Raw genomic sequence first — 17500 nt, 5'->3', positions numbered from 1 at the left:
CCCTCACTCACCTGCCCGTCCTTCCAGCCCTCACTTACCTGCCTTCCCCTTCCAGCCCTCACTCACCTGCCTCCCCTTCCAGCCATCACTCACCTGCCTCCCCTTCCAGCCATCACTCACCTGCTTCTCTCTGTCCGCTCTTCCTGTGCATCTATTCATCCATCAGTTTTTTAAATATAATTTAGCAGTAATGGAGAGGTGGATGCAGACCCTAGTCAGTCTTCTGTTGTTACATTTGATACATTGGAGCGGTGCAGAGCCACAGTTGATACATTGGAGCAGTGCAGAGCCACAGTTGATACATTGGAGCGGTGCAGAGCCACAGTTGATACATTGGAGCAGTGCAGAGCCACAGTTGATACATTGGAGCGGTGCAGAGCCACAGTTGATACATTGGAGCAGTGCAGAGCCACAGTTGATACATTGGAGCGGTGCAGAGCCACAGTTGATACATTGGAGCAGTGCAGAGCCACAGTTGATACATTGGAGCGGTGCAGAGCCACAGTTGATACATTGGAGCAGTGCAGAGCCACAGTTGATACATTGGAGCAGTGCAGAGCAACAGTTGATACATTGGAGCAGTGCAGAGCCACAGTTGATACATTGGAGCAGTGCAGAGCCACAGTTGATACATTGGAGCAGTGCAGAGCCACAGTTGATACATTGGAGCGGTGCAGAGCCACAGTTGATACATTGGAGCAGTGCAGAGCCACAGTTGATACATTGGAGCAGTGCAGAGCCACAGTTGATACATTGGAGCAGTGCAGAGCCACAGTTGATACATTGGAGCAGTGCAGAGCCACAGTTGATACATTGGAGCAGTGCAGAGCCACAGTTGATACATTGGAGCAGTGCAGAGCCACAGTTGATACATTGGAGCAGTGCAGAGCCACAGTTGATACATTGGAGCAGTGCAGAGCCACAGTTGATACATTGGAGCAGTGCAGAGCCACAGTTGATACATTGGAGCGGTGCAGAGCCACAGTTGATACATTGGAGCGGTGCAGAGCCACAGTTGATACATTGGAGCAGTGCAGAGCCACAGTTGATACATTGGAGCAGTGCAGAGCCACAGTTGATACATTGGAGCAGTGCAGAGCCACAGTTGATACATTGGAGCGGTGCAGAGCCACAGTTGATACATTGGAGCGGTGCAGAGCCACAGTTGATACATTGGAGCGGTGCAGTGCAGAGCCACAGTTGATACATTGGAGCAGTGCAGAGCCACAGTTGATACATTGGAGCAGTGCAGAGCCATAGTTGATACATTGGAGCAGTGCAGAGCCACAGTTGATACATTGGAGCAGTGCAGAGCCACAGTTGATACATTGGAGCAGTGCAGAGCCACAGTTGATACATTGGAGCAGTGCAGAGCCACAGTTGATACATTGGAGCGGTGCAGAGCCACAGTTGATACATTGGAGCGGTGCAGAGCCACAGTTGATACATTGGAGCGGTGCAGTGCAGAGCCACAGTTGATACATTGGAGCGGTGCAGTGCAGAGCCACAGTTGATACATTGGAGCAGTGCAGAGCCACAGTTGATACATTGGAGCAGTGCAGAGCCACAGTTGATACATTGGAGCAGTGCAGAGCCACAGTTGATACATTGGAGCAGTGCAGAGCCACAGTTGATACATTGGAGCAGTGCAGAGTCACAGTTGATACATTGGAGCAGTGCAGAGCCACAGTTGATACATTGGAGCAGTGCAGAGCCACAGTTGATACATTGGAGCAGTGCAGAGCCACAGTTGATACATTGGAGCAGTGCAGAGCCACAGTTGATACATTGGAGCAGTGCAGAGCCACAGTTGATACATTGGAGCAGTGCAGAGCCACAGTTGATACATTGGAGCAGTGCAGAGCCTCAGTTGATACATTGGAGCAGTGCAGAGCCACAGTTGATACATTGGAGCGGTGCAGAGCCACAGTTGATACATTGGAGCAGTGCAGAGCCACAGTTGATACATTGGAGCAGTGCAGAGCCACAGTTGATACATTGGAGCAGTGCAGAGCCACAGTTGATACATTGGAGCAGTGCAGAGCCACAGTTGATACATTGGAGCAGTGCAGAGCCTCAGTTGATACATTGGAGCAGTGCAGAGCCACAGTTGATACATTGGAGCGGTGCAGAGCCACAGTTGATACATTGGAGCAGTGCAGAGCCACAGTTGATACATTGGAGCGGTGCAGAGCCTCAGTTGATACATTGGAGCAGTGCAGAGCCACAGTTGATACATTGGAGCGGTGCAGAGCCACAGTTGATACATTGGAGCGGTGCAGAGCCACAGTTGATACATTGGAGCAGTGCAGAGCCACAGTTGATACATTGGAGCGGTGCAGAGCCACAGTTGATACATTGGAGCAGTGCAGAGCCACAGTTGATACATTGGAGCGGTGCAGAGCCACAGTTGATACATTGGAGCAGTGCAGAGCCACAGTTGATACATTGGAGCAGTGCAGAGCCTCAGTTGATACATTGGAGCAGTGCAGAGCCACAGTTGATACATTGGAGCGGTGCAGAGCCACAGTTGATACATTGGAGCGGTGCAGAGCCACAGTTGATACATTGGAGCAGTGCAGAGCCACAGTTGATACATTGGAGCGGTGCAGAGCCACAGTTGATACATTGGAGCGGTGCAGAGCCACAGTTGATACATTGGAGCGGTGCAGAGCCACAGTTGATACATTGGAGCAGTGCAGAGCCACAGTTGATACATTGGAGTGGTGCAGAGCCACAGTTGATACATTGGAGCAGTGCAGAGCCACAGTTGATACATTGGAGCGGTGCAGAGCCACAGTTGATACATTGGAGCAGTGCAGAGCCACAGTTGATACATTGTATCATTTCGCCTGGTATAACCAAGAGCACATGCCAGTCTGAGGAGGCTTTGCAAGTTTGCTGTCACACAGTAGTGCCAGAGAGGAAGACCAGCTTCACGACAGGCTGGCAGCTTTACAGCAAAGAAAACAGATTGTCTGTAGCTCAAACAGTTAAAATATGACTCTTATAACCAGAGCTACCTTCTATTCTTCCTGACTCTTATAACCAGAGATACCTTCTATTCTTCCTGACTCTTATAACCAGAGATACCTTCTATTCTTCCTAATGACTCTTATAACCAGAGCTACCTTCTATTCTTCCTAATGACTCTTATAACCAGAGATACCTTCTATTCTTCCTGACTCTTATAACCAGAGCTACCTTCTATTCTTCCTAATGACTCTTATAACCAGAGATACCTTATATTCTTCCTGACTCTTATAACCAGAGATACCTTCTATTCTTCCTGCTGACTCTTATAACCAGACTATCTTCCTTACAGATACCTTCTATTCTTCCTGACTCTTATAACCAGAGATACCTTCTATTCTTCCTGCTGACTCTTAAAACCAGAGATACCTTCTATTCTTCCTGACTCTTATTACCAGAGATACCTTCTATTCTTCCTGACTCTTATTACCAGAGCTACCTTCTATTCTTCCTGATTCTTATAACCAGAGCTACCTTCTATTCTTCCTGACTCTTATAACCAGAGCTACCTTCTATTCTTCCTGATTCTTATAACCAGAGCTACCTTCTATTCTTCCTAATGACTCTTATTACCAGAGATACCTTCTATTCTTCCTGACTCTTATTACCAGAGATACCTTCTATTCTTCCTGACTCTTATAACCAGAGCTACCTTCTATTCTTCCTAATGACTCTTATAACCAGAGCTACCTTCTATTCTTCCTGACTCTTATTACCAGAGATACCTTCTATTCTTCCTGCTGACTCTTATTACCAGAGATACCTTCTATTCTTCCTGACTCTTATAACCAGATACCTTCTATTCTTCCTGACTCTTATAACCAGAGCTACCTTCTATTCTTCCTGACTCTTATAACCAGAGATACCTTCTATTCTTCCTGACTCTTATAACCAGAGCTACCTTCTATTCTTCCTGCTGACTCTTATTACCAGAGATACCTTCTATTCTTCCGGCTGACTCTTATTACCAGAGCTACCTTCTATTCTTCCTGACTCTTATAACCAGAGATACCTTCTATTCTTCCTGACTCTTATTACCAGAGATACCTTCTATTCTTCCTGACTCTTATAACCAGAGATACCTTCTATTCTTCCTGACTCTTAGAACCAGAGCTACCTTCTATTCTTCCTGACTCTTATAACCAGAGCTACCTTCTATTCTTCCTGACTCTTATTACCAGAGATACCTTCTATTCTTCCTGACTCTTATAACCAGAGCTACCTTCTATTCTTCCTGCTGACTCTTATAACCAGAGCTACCTTCTATTCTTCCTGCTGACTCTTATAACCAGAGCTACCTTCTATTCTTCCTGCTGACTCTTATAACCAGAGCTACCTTCTATTCTTCCTGCTGACTCTTATAACCAGAGCTACCTTCTATTCTTCCTGACTCTTATAACCAGAGCTATCTTCTATTCTTCCTGCTGACTCTTATAACCAGAGCTACCTTCTATTCTTCCTGACTCTTTTAACCAGAGCTACCTTCTATTCTTCCTGACTCTTATTACCAGAGCTACCTTCTATTCTTCCTGACTCTTATAACCAGAGATACCTTCTATTCTTCCTGACTCTTATAACCAGAGATACCTTCTATTCTTCCTGACTCTTATAACCAGAGATACCTTCTATTCTTCCTGACTCTTATTACCAGAGATACCTTCTATTCTTCCTGACTCTTATAACCAGAGATACCTTCTATTCTTCCTGATTCTTATAACCAGAGCTACCTTCTATTCTTCCTAATGACTCTTATAACCAGAGATACCTTCTATTCTTCCTGACTCTTATTACCAGAGATACCTTCTATTCTTCCTGACTCTTATAACCAGAGCTACCTTCTATTCTTCCTAATGACTCTTATAACCAGAGCTACCTTCTATTCTTCCTGACTCTTATTACCAGAGATACCTTCTATTCTTCCTGCTGACTCTTATTACCAGAGATACCTTCTATTCTTCCTGACTCTTATAACCAGATACCTTCTATTCTTCCTGACTCTTATAACCAGAGCTACCTTCTATTCTTCCTGACTCTTATAACCAGAGATACCTTCTATTCTTCCTGACTCTTATAACCAGAGCTACCTTCTATTCTTCCTGCTGACTCTTATTACCAGAGATACCTTCTATTCTTCCGGCTGACTCTTATTACCAGAGCTACCTTCTATTCTTCCTGACTCTTATAACCAGAGATACCTTCTATTCTTCCTGACTCTTATTACCAGAGATACCTTCTATTCTTCCTGACTCTTATAACCAGAGATACCTTCTATTCTTCCTGACTCTTAGAACCAGAGCTACCTTCTATTCTTCCTGACTCTTATAACCAGAGCTACCTTCTATTCTTCCTGACTCTTATTACCAGAGATACCTTCTATTCTTCCTGACTCTTATAACCAGAGCTACCTTCTATTCTTCCTGCTGACTCTTATAACCAGAGCTACCTTCTATTCTTCCTGCTGACTCTTATAACCAGAGCTACCTTCTATTCTTCCTGCTGACTCTTATAACCAGAGCTACCTTCTATTCTTCCTGCTGACTCTTATAACCAGAGCTACCTTCTATTCTTCCTGCTGACTCTTATAACCAGAGCTATCTTCTATTCTTCCTGCTGACTCTTATAACCAGAGCTACCTTCTATTCTTCCTGACTCTTATAACCAGAGCTACCTTCTATTCTTCCTGACTCTTATTACCAGAGCTACCTTCTATTCTTCCTGACTCTTATAACCAGAGATACCTTCTATTCTTCCTGACTCTTATAACCAGAGATACCTTCTATTCTTCCTGACTCTTATAACCAGAGATACCTTCTATTCTTCCTGACTCTTATTACCAGAGATACCTTCTATTCTTCCTGACTCTTATAACCAGAGATACCTTCTATTCTTCCTGACTCTTATAACCAGAGATACCTTCTATTCTTCCTGCTGACTCTTATAACCAGAGCTACCTTCTATTCTTCCTGACTCTTATAACCAGAGATACCTTCTATTCTTCCTGACTCTTATTACCAGAGATACCTTCTATTCTTCCTGACTCTTATTACCAGAGATACCTTCTATTCTTCCTGCTGACTCTTATTACCAGAGATACCTTCTATTCTTCCTGCTGACTCTTATAACCAGAGATACCTTCTATTCTTCCTGACTCTTATTACCAGAGATACCTTCTATTCTTCCTGCTGACTCTTATTACCAGAGATACCTTCTATTCTTCCTGCTGACTCTTATTACCAGAGATACCTTCTATTCTTCCTGACTCTTATTACCAGAGATACCTTCTATTCTTCCTGACTCTTATTACCAGAGCTACCTTATATTCTTCCTGCTGACTCTTATTACCAGAGATACCTTCTATTCTTCCTGACTCTTCTTACCAGAGATACCTTCTATTCTTCCTGACTCTTATAATCAGAGCTACCTTCTATTCTTCCTGCTGACTCTTATAACCAGAGCTACCTTCTATTCTTCCTGCTGACTCTTATAACCAGAGATACCTTCTATTCTTCCTGGCTCTTATAACCAGAGATACCTTCTATTCTTCCTGACTCTTATTACCAGAGATACCTTCTATTCTTCCTGCTGACTCTTATTACCAGAGATACCTTCTATTCTTCCTGACTCTTATTACCAGAGATACCTTCTATTCTTCCTGACTCTTATAACCAGAGATACCTTCTATTCTTCCTGCTGACTCTTATAACCAGAGCTACCTTCTATTCTTCCTGACTCTTATTACCAGAGATACCTTCTATTCTTCCTGACTCTTATTACCAGAGCTACCTTCTATTCTTCCTGACTCTTATAACCAGAGATACCTTCTATTCTTCCTGCTGACTCTTATAACCAGAGATACCTTCTATTCTTCCTGCTGACTCTTATAACCAGAGATACCTTCTATTCTTCCTGACTCTTATTACCAGAGATACCTTCTATTCTTCCTGACTCTTCTTACCAGAGATACCTTCTATTCTTCCTGCTGACTCTTATAACCAGAGATACCTTCTATTCTTCCTGCTGACTCTTATAACCAGAGATACCTTCTATTCTTCCTGACTCTTATTACCAGAGATACCTTCTATTCTTCCTGCTGACTCTTATAACCAGAGATACCTTCTATTCTTCCTGACTCTTATTACCAGAGATACCTTCTATTCTTCCTGCTGACTCTTATAACCAGAGATACCTTCTATTCTTCCTGCTGACTCTTCTTACCAGAGATACCTTCTATTCTTCCTGGTTCTTACCAGAGATACACTACCGTTCAAATTGATCAGAAATACAGTGTAGACATTGTTAATGTTGTAAATGGCTATTGTAGCTGGAAACGGCTGATTTGTAATGGAATATCTACATAGGCGTACAGAGGCCCATTATCAGCAACCATCAGTCCTGTGTTCCAATGGCACGTTGTGTTTGCTATTCCAAGTTGATCATTTTAAAAGGCTAATTGATCATTAGAAAACCCTTTTGCAATTATGTTAGCACAGCTGAAAACTGTTGTACTGATTAAAGAAGCAATAAAACTGGCCTTCTTGAGACTAGTTGAGTATCTGGAGCATCAGCAATTGTGGGTTCAATTACAGGCTCAAAATGGCCAGAAACAAATAACTTTCTTCTGAAACTCGTCAGTCTATTCTTGTTCTGAGAAATGAAGGCTATTCCATGCGAGAAATTGCCAAGAAACTTAAGATCTCGTACAACGCTGTGTACTACTCCCTTCACAGAACAGCGCAAACTGGCTCTAACCAGAATAGAAAGAGGAGTGGGAGGCCCCCCGGTGCACAACTGAGCAAGAGGACAAATACGTTAGAGTCTCTAGTTTGAGAAACAGACGCCTCACAGGTCCTCAACTGGCAGCTTCATTAAATAGTACCCGCAAAACACCAGTCTCAACATCAACAGTGAAGAGGCGACTCTGGGATGCTGACCTTCTAGGCAGAGTTGCAAAGAAAAAGCCATATCTCAGACTGGCCAATAAAAAAGAAAAGATGAAGATGGGCAAAAGAACACAGTCACTGGACAGAGGAATACTTTTTCTTTGCAACTCTGCCTAGGTCAGCATCCTGGAGTTCTCAGTGAACAGTGTATAGATAATTCAATATGTGTTGTATTCAGTAGAGGTGAATGTCACTGAACAGTGTGTAGTTAATTCAATATGTGTTGTATTCAGTAGAGGTGAATGTCAGTGAACAGTGTGTAGTTAATTCAATATGTGTTGTATTCAGTAGAGGTGAATATCAGTCACTGGTGTTTTGTGTAGCACATTGACATAACGTTTAGAAAAGGGGAAAAGGCCTCCGGGGGCGAACAGGCCTCTGAATATTTCACCCGTGGCAGTGACATCACAATACTAGTTGGTATGGTGACGCTGGGCCCGGTGTTGTATCGTTAGTCAATTGTTGCTACCGTGGCAACACTTAACACACCCTTTCTCTCTTTCTCCTCCATTCAAACAGGTGCCACATGCTCCTACCACACCCCCTATCAGCTGACATCGCTAGCTAGCGGTGGCTTAAGTTAGCTGAAGTTTGTAGTGGCTGTTTCTCCTGGCCCATAAACCATCTAACATCAAGTTGTAAAATACTAACCTTTCCCTTTAATATCACTTTCCCCTCCCCCTCTCTACCCCCCGCCTCCCCCTCTCTACCCCCCTCTCCCTCCCCCTCTCTCCCCCTCCCCCTCTCTACCCCTCCCCCTCTCTACCCCTCCCCCTCTCTACCCCCTCCCCTCTCTACCCCTCCCCCCCTCTCTACCCCCTCCCCCTCTCTCCCCCCTCCCCTCCCCCCTCTCTACCCCCCCTTCCCCCCTCTCTACCCCTCCTCCCCCTCTCTCCCCCTCCCCCTCTCTACCCCCTCCCTCTCTCCCCTCTCTCCCCTCCCTCCCTCCCCTCCCCCTCTCTACCCCCCTCCCCCTCTCTACCCCCCTCCCCCTCTCTACCCCCCCCCTCTCTACCCCCTCCCCCTCTCTACCCCCTCCCCCTCTCTACCCCCTCCCCCTCTCTACCCCCTCCTCCCCCTCTCTACCCCTCCTCCCCTCTCTACCCCCTCCCCCTCTCTACCCCCTCCCCCTCTCTCCCCCCTCCCTCCCCTCTCTACCCCCTCCTCCCCCTCTACCCCCCCTCCCCCCTCCCCCCCTCTCTACCCCCCTCCCCCCCCTCTCTCCCCCTCCCTCCCCCTCTCTACCCCCCTCCCCCTCTCTACCCCCCTCCCCCTCTCTACCCCCTCCTCCCCCTCTCTACCCCCCTCCTCCCCCTCTCTCCCCCTCCCCTCTCTACCCCCTCCCCCTCTCTACCCTCCTCCCCCCTCTCCCTCTCCCCCCTCCCTCCCCCCCCTCTCTACCCCCTCCCCCTCTCTACCCCCCTCCTCCCCCTCTCTACCCCCTCCCCCTCTCTACCCCCTCCTCCCCCTCTCTACCCCCCTCCTCCCCTCTCTACCCCCTCCCTCTCTACCCCCTCCCTCCCCTCTCTACCCCCCTCCCCCTCTCTACCCCCTCCTCCCCCTCTCTACCCCCCTCCTCCCCCCTCTCTACCCCCCTCCTCCCCCCTCTCTACCCCCTCCTCCCCCTCTCTACCCCTCTCCCCCTCTCTACCCCCTCCTCCCCCTCTCTACCCCCTCCTCCCCTCTCTACCCCCCTCCCCCTCTCTACCCCCCCCCCCCCCTCCCCCTCTCTACCCCCCTCCTCCCCCTCTCTACCCCCTCATCCCCCTCTCTACCCCCCTCCCCCTCCTCCCCCTCTCTACCCCCTCCTCCCCCCTCTACCCTCCCTCCCCCTTCCCCTCTCTACCCCCCACCCCCATCTCTACCCCTCTCAGATGCGTGCAGCACCAGTGGCCCCTCCCCAGTCCCTCTCTCAGTACCAGGACGTTGAGGACCCAGAGTATGAAGACTTCAGAGCGGAGGCCAGGCTCCAGAGAGGCAGACAGCTGGAGAGCTTCAACAAGGCTGCAGAGGCCTACAGGCAGGGGCGCAAAGACGTAGCCTCCTACTACGCTCAACAGGTGGAGAGGCAGAGGCCTGCAGGCAGGGACCTAGCCTCCTACTACGCTCAACAGGTAGGAAGAGGCCTACAGGCAGGGACCTAGCCTCCTACTACGCTCAACAGGTAGGGAGAGGCCTACAGGCAGGGACCTAGCCTCCTACTACGCTCAACAGGTAGGAGAGAGGCCTACAGGCAGGGACCTAGCCTCCTACTACGCTCAACAGGTAGGAGAGAGGCCTACAGGCAGGGACCTAGCCTCCTACTACGCTCAACAGGTAGGAGAGAGGCCTACAGGCAGGGACCTAGCCTCCTACTACGCTCAACAGGTAGGAGAGAGGTCTACAGGCAGGGACCTAGCCTCCTACTACGCTCAACAGGTAGGAGAGAGGCCTACAGGCAGGGACCTAGCCTCCTACTACGCTCAACAGGTAGGAGAGAGGCCTACAGGCAGGGACCTAGCCTCCTACTACGCTCAACAGGTAGGAGAGGCCTACAGGCAGGGACCTAGCCTCCTACTACGCTCAACAGGTAGGAGAGAGGCCTACAGGCAGGGACCTAGCCTCTACTACGCTCAACAGGTAGGAGAGAGGCCTACAGGCAGGGACCTAGCCTCCTACTACGCTCAACAGGTAGGAGAGGGCCTACAGGCAGGGACCTAGCCTCCTACTACGCTCAACAGGTAGGAGAGAGGCCTACAGGCAGGGACAAGACCTAGCCTCCTACTACGCTCAACAGGTAGGAGAGGCCTACAGGCAGGGACCCTAGCCTCCTACTACGCTCAACAGGTAGGAGAGAGGCCTACAGGCAGGGACCTAGCCTCCTACTACGCCAACAGGTAGGAGAGAGGCCTACAGGCAGGGACCTAGCCTCCTACTACGCTCAACAGGTAGGAGAGAGGGCCTACAGGCAGGGACCTAGCCTCCTACTACGCTCAACAGGTAGGAGAGAGGCCTACAGGCAGGGACGACCTAGCCTCCTACTACGCTCAACAGGTAGGAGAGAGGCCTACAGGCAGGGACCTAGCCTCCTAGCTACGCTCAGCAGGTAGGAGAGAGCCTACAGGCAGGGGACCCTAGCCTCCTACTACGCTCAACAGGTAGGAGAGAGGCCTACAGGCAGGGACCTAGCCTCCTACTACGCTCAACAGGTAGGAGAGAGGCCTACAGGCAGGGACCTAGCCTCCTACTACGCTCAACAGGTAGAGAGAGGCCTACAGGCAGGGGACCTAGCCTCCTACTACGCTCAACAGGTAGGAGAGGCCTACAGGCAGGGACCTAGCCTCCTACTACGCTCAACAGGTAGGAGAGGCCTACAGGCAGGGACGCAAAGACCTAGCCTCCTACTACGCTCAACAGGTAGGAGAGAGGCCTACAGGCAGGGACCCTAGCCTCCTACTACGCTCAACAGGTAGGAGAGGCCTACAGGCAGGGGCAAAAGCCCAGCCTCCTACTACGCTCAACAGGTAGGAGAGGCCTACAGGCAGGGACCAAAACCTAGCCTCCTACTACGCTCAACAGGTAGGAGAGAGGCCTACAGGCAGGGACCCTAGCCTCTACTACGCTCAACAGGTAGGAGAGAGGCCTACAGGCAGGGACCTAGCCTCCTACTACGCTCAACAGGTAGGAGAGAGGCCTACAGGCAGGGACGCAAACACTAGCCTCCTACTACGCTCAACAGGTAGGAGAGAGGCCTACAGGCAGGGACCCTAGCCTCCTACTACGCTCAACAGGTAGGAGAGAGGCCTACAGGCAGGGACCAAGACCTAGCCTCCTACTACGCTCAACAGGTAGGAGAGAGGCCTACAGGCAGGGACGCAGCCTCCTACGCTCAACAGGTAGAGGCTCAGGCAGGGACCTGCCCTACTCGCTCAACAGGTAGGAGAGAGGCCTACAGGCAGGGACCTAGCCTCCTACTACGCTCAACAGGTAGGAGAGAGGCCTACAGGCAGGGACGCAGACCTAGCCTCCTACTCGCTCAACAGGTAGGAGAGAGGCCTACAGGCAGGGACCCTAGCCTCCTACTACGCTCAACAGGTAGGAGAGAGGCCTACAGGCAGGGACCTAGCCTCCTACTACGCTCAACAGGTAGGAGAGAGGCCTACAGGCAGGGACCTAGCCTCCTACTACGCTCAACAGGTAGGAGAGGCCTACAGGCAGGGACCCTAGCCTCCTACTACGCTCAACAGGTAGGAAGAGGCCTACAGGCAGGGACCTAGCCTCCTACTACGCTCAACAGGTAGGAGAGAGGCCTACAGGCAGGGACCTAGCCTCCTACTACGCTCAACAGGTAGGAGAGAGGCCTACAGGCAGGGACCTAGCCTCCTACTACGCTCAACAGGTAGGAGAGAGGCCTACAGGCAGGGACCCAGCCTCCTACTACGCTCAACAGGTAGGAGAGGCCTACAGGCAGGGACCCTAGCCTCCTACTACGCTCAACAGGTAGGAGAGAGGCCTACAGGCAGGGACCTAGCCTCCTACTACGCTCAACAGGTAGGAGAGAGGCCTACAGGCAGGGACCTAGCCTCCTACTACGCTCAACAGGTAGGAGAGGCCTACAGGCAGGGACCTAGCCTCCTACTACGCTCAACAGGTAGGAGAGAGCCTACAGGCAGGGACCTAGCCTCCTACTCGCTCAACAGGTAGGAGAGGCCTACAGGCAGGGACCTAGCCTCCTACTACGCTCAACAGGTAGGAGAGAGGCCTACAGGCAGGGACGCAGCCTAGCCTCCTACTCGCTCAACAGGTAGGAGAGGCCTACAGGCAGGGACCTAGCCTCCTACTACGCTCAACAGGTAGGAGAGGCCTACAGGCAGGGACCCTAGCCTCCTACTACGCTCAACAGGTAGGAGAGAGCCTACAGGCAGGGACAAGGACCTAGCCTCCTACTACGCTCAACAGGTAGGAGAGAGGCCTACAGGCAGGGACCTAGCCTCTACTACGCTCAACAGGTAGGAGAGAGGCCTACAGGCAGGGACCCAGCCTCCTACTACGCTCAACAGGTAGGAGAGGCCTACAGGCAGGGACAAGACTAGCCTCCTACTACGCTCAACAGGTAGGAGAGGCCTACAGGCAGGGACCTAGCCTCCTACTACGCTCAACAGGTAGGAGAGAGGCCTACAGGCAGGGACCTAGCCTCCTACTACGCTCAACAGGTAGGAGAGAGGCCTACAGGCAGGGACCTAGCCTCCTACTACGCTCAACAGGTAGGAGAGAGGCCTACAGGCAGGGACCTAGCCTCCTACTACGCTCAACAGGTAGGAGAGAGGCCTACAGGCAGGGACCTAGCCTCCTACTACGCTCAACAGGTAGGAGAGAGGCCTACAGGCAGGGACCTAGCCTCCTACTACGCTCAACAGGTAGGAGAGAGGCCTACAGGCAGGGACCTAGCCTCCTACTACGCTCAACAGGTAGGAGAGAGGCCTACAGGCAGGGACCTAGCCTCCTACTACGCTCAACAGGTAGGAGAGGCCTACAGGCAGGGACCTAGCCTCCTACTACGCTCAACAGGTAGGAGAGAGGCCTACAGGCAGGGACCTAGCCTCCTACTACGCTCAACAGGTAGGAGAGAGGCCTACAGGCAGGGACCTAGCCTCCTACTACGCTCAACAGGTAGGAGAGAGGCCTACAGGCAGGGACCCTAGCCTCCTACTACGCTCAACAGGTAGGAGAGAGGCCTACAGGCAGGGACCTAGCCTCCTACTACGCTCAACAGGTAGGAGAGAGGCCTACAGGCAGGGACCTAGCCTCCTACTACGCTCAACAGGTAGGAGAGGCCTACAGGCAGGGACCCTAGCCTCTACTACGCTCAACAGGTAGGAGAGGCCTACAGGCAGGGACCTAGCCTCCTACTACGCTCAACAGGTAGGAGAGAGGCCTACAGGCAGGGACCTAGCCTCCTACTACGCCAACAGGTAGGAGAGAGGCCTACAGGCAGGGACCTAGCCTCCTACTACGCTCAACAGGTAGGAGAGAGCCTACAGGCAGGGACCTAGCCTCCTACTACGCTCAACAGGTAGGAGAGAGGCCTACAGGCAGGGACCTAGCCTCCTACTACGCTCAACAGGTAGGAGAGGCCTCACAGGCAGGGACCTAGCCTCCTACTACGCTCAACAGGTAGGAGAGAGGCCTACAGGCAGGGACCTAGCCTCCTACTACGCTCAACAGGTAGGAGAGAGGCCTACAGGCAGGGACCTAGCCTCCTACTACGCTCAACAGGTAGGAGAGAGGCCTACAGGCAGGGACCTAGCCTCCTACTACGCTCAACAGGTAGGAGAGAGGCCTACAGGCAGGGACCTAGCCTCCTACTACGCTCAACAGGTAGGGAGAGGCCTACAGGCAGGGACCTAGCCTCCTACTACGCTCAACAGGTAGGAGAGAGGCCTACAGGCAGGGACCCTAGCCTCCTACTACGCTCAACAGGTAGGAGAGGCCTACAGGCAGGGACCTAGCCTCCTACTACGCTCAACAGGTAGGAGAGGCCCTACAGGCAGGGACCCTAGCCTCCTACTACGCTCAACAGGTAGGAGAGGGCCCTACAGGCAGGGACCCAGCCTCCTACTACGCTCAACAGGTAGGAGAGAGGCCTACAGGCAGGGACCACTAGCCTCCTACTACGCTCAACAGGTAGGAGAGAGGCCTACAGGCAGGGACCTAGCCTCCTACTACGCTCAACAGGTAGGAGAGAGGCCTACAGGCAGGGACCTAGCCTCCTACTACGCTCAACAGGTAGGAGAGAGGCCTACAGGCAGGGACCTAGCCTCCTACTACGCTCAACAGGTAGGAGAGGCCTACAGGCAGGGACCTAGCCTCCTACTACGCTCAACAGGTAGGAAGAGGCCTACAGGCAGGGACCCTAGCCTCCTACTACGCTCAACAGGTAGGAGAGGCCTACAGGCAGGGACCCAGCCTCCTACTACGCTCAACAGGTAGGAGAGAGGCCTACAGGCAGGGACCTAGCCTCCTACTACGCTCAACAGGTAGGAGAGAGGCCTACAGGCAGGGACCCTAGCCTCCTACTACGCTCAACAGGTAGGAGAGAGGCCTACAGGCAGGGACGCAAAGACCTAGCCTCCTACTACGCTCAACAGGTAGGAGAGAGGCCTACAGGCAGGGACCTAGCCTCCTACTACGCTCAACAGGTAGGAGAGAGCCTACAGGCAGGGACCCAGCCTCCTACTACGCTCAACAGGTAGGAGAGAGGCCTACAGGCAGGGACCTAGCCTCCTACTACGCTCAACAGGTAGGAGAGAGGCCTACAGGCAGGGACCTAGCCTCCTACTACGCTCAACAGGTAGGAGAGAGGCCTACAGGCAGGGACCTAGCCTCCTACTACGCTCAACAGGTAGGAGAGAGGCCTACAGGCAGGGGACCTAGCCTCCTACTACGCTCAACAGGTAGGAGAGAGGCCTACAGGCAGGGACCTAGCCTCCTACTACGCTCAACAGGTAGGAGAGGGCCTACAGGCAGGGACCTAGCCTCCTACTACGCTCAACAGGTAGGAGAGAGGCCTACAGGCAGGGACCTAGCCTCCTACTACGCTCAACAGGTAGGAGAGAGGCCTACAGGCAGGGACCTAGCCTCCTACTACGCTCAACAGGTAGGAGAGAGGCCTACAGGCAGGGACCTAGCCTCCTACTACGCTCAACAGGTAGGAGAGAGGCCTACAGGCAGGGACCTAGCCTCCTACTACGCTCAACAGGTAGGAGAGAGGCCTACAGGCAGGGACCTAGCCTCCTACTACGCTCAACAGGTAGGAGAGAGGCCTACAGGCAGGGACCCTAGCCTCCTACTACGCTCAACAGGTAGGAGAGAGGCCTACAGGCAGGGACCTAGCCTCCTACTACGCTCAACAGGTAGAGAGAGGCCTACAGGCAGGGACCTAGCCTCCTACTACGCTCAACAGGTAGGAGAGAGGCCTACAGGCAGGGACCTAGCCTCCTACTACGCTCAACAGGTAGGAGAGAGGCCTACAGGCAGGGACCTAGCCTCCTACTACGCTCAACAGGTAGGAGAGAGGCCTACAGGCAGGGACCCAGCCTCCTACCACGCTCAACAGGTAGGAGAGAGGCCTACAGGCAGGGACCCAGCCTCCTACTACGCTCAACAGGTAGGAGAGAGGCCTACAGGCAGGGACCCAGCCTCCTACTACGCTCAACAGGTAGGAGAGAGGCCTACAGGCAGGGACAGACCCAGCCTCCTACTACGCTCAACAGGTAGGAGAGAGGCCTACAGGCAGGGACCCAGCCTCCTACTACGCTCAACAGGTAGGAGAGAGGCCTACAGGCAGAGACCTAGCCTCCTACTACGCTCAACAGGTAGGAGAGGCCTACAGGCAGGGGACCTAGCCTCCTACTCGCTCAACAGGTAGGAGAGGCCTACAGGCAGAGACCTAGCCTACTACGCTCAACAGGTAGGAGAGAGGCCTACAGGCAGGGACCTAGCCTCCTACTACGCTCAACAGGTAGGAGAGAGGCCTACAGGCAGGGACCTAGCCTCCTACTACGCTCAACAGGTAGGAAGAGGCCTACAGGCAGGGACCTAGCCTCCTACTACGCTCAACAGGTAGGAGAGGCCTACAGGCAGGGACCTAGCCTCCTACTACGCTCAACAGGTAGGAGAGGCCTACAGGCAGGGACCTAGCCTCCTACTACGCTCAACAGGTAGGAGAGGCCTACAGGCAGGGACCTAGCCTCCTACTACGCTCAACAGGTAGGAGAGAGGCCTACAGGCAGGGACCTAGCCTCCTACTACGCTCAACAGGTAGGAGAGGCCTACAGGCAGGGACCTAGCCTCCTACTACGCTCAACAGGTAGGAGAGGCCTACAGGCAGGGACCCTAGCCTCCAGCTACGCTCAACAGGTAGGAGAGGCCTACAGGCAGGGACCCAGCCTCCTACTACGCTCAACAGGTAGGAGAGGCCTACAGGCAGGGGACCTAGCCTCCTACTACGCTCAACAGGTAGGAAGAGGCCTACAGGCAGGGACCTAGCCTCCTACTACGCTCAACAGGTAGGAGAGGCCTACAGGCAGGGGACCTAGCCTCCTACTACGCTCAACAGGTAGGAGAGGCCTGCAGGCAGGGACCCTAGCCTCCTACTGCGCTCAACAGGTAGGAGAGGCCTACAGGCAGGGACGCACAGCCTCCTACTACGCTCAACAGGTAGGAGAGGCCTACAGGCAGGGACCTAGCCTCCTACTACGCTCAACAGGTAGGAGAGAGGCCTACAGGCAGGGACCTAGCCTCCTACTACGCTCAACAGGTAGGAGAGAGGCCTACAGGCAGGGACCTAGCCTCCTACTACGCTCAACAGGTAGGAGAGAGAGAGCGTGGGAAGTCATTTGGGTGAACAGTGTCTTGTTTCCTCACAGCTGGTTGTAATTTGAGTCAGTAGTTTTAAAGGGATACTTTGACATTTTGGCATTGAAGCCCTTTGTCTACTTCCCCAGAGTCAGGTGAACTCGTGGACGCCATTTTTATGTCTCTCTGTG

At 52.2% G+C, this 17500-nt stretch overlaps 1 protein-coding gene across 1 annotated transcript in view; it reads left to right on the top strand.

The window, feature by feature from the left end:
• LOC121560113 (NEDD4-binding protein 2) overlaps nucleotides 1-17500 on the top strand; it is a 34733-nt gene that overhangs the window by 12674 nt on the left and 4559 nt on the right. Inside the window, exon 7 of the mRNA XM_045218936.1 lies at nucleotides 9848-10033. Within this exon, the coding sequence (XP_045074871.1) occupies nucleotides 9848-10033 (186 nt within the window). The remainder of the gene's footprint in view (nucleotides 1-9847; nucleotides 10034-17500) is intronic.

This window comes from Coregonus clupeaformis, unplaced genomic scaffold (genome assembly GCF_020615455.1).
Source record: "Coregonus clupeaformis isolate EN_2021a unplaced genomic scaffold, ASM2061545v1 scaf1914, whole genome shotgun sequence".
Taxonomy (NCBI): Eukaryota; Metazoa; Chordata; class Actinopteri; order Salmoniformes; family Salmonidae; genus Coregonus; species Coregonus clupeaformis.
The sequence above is the reverse complement of the archived record's forward strand: the minus strand, read 5'-3'. Positions and strand labels throughout refer to the sequence as shown.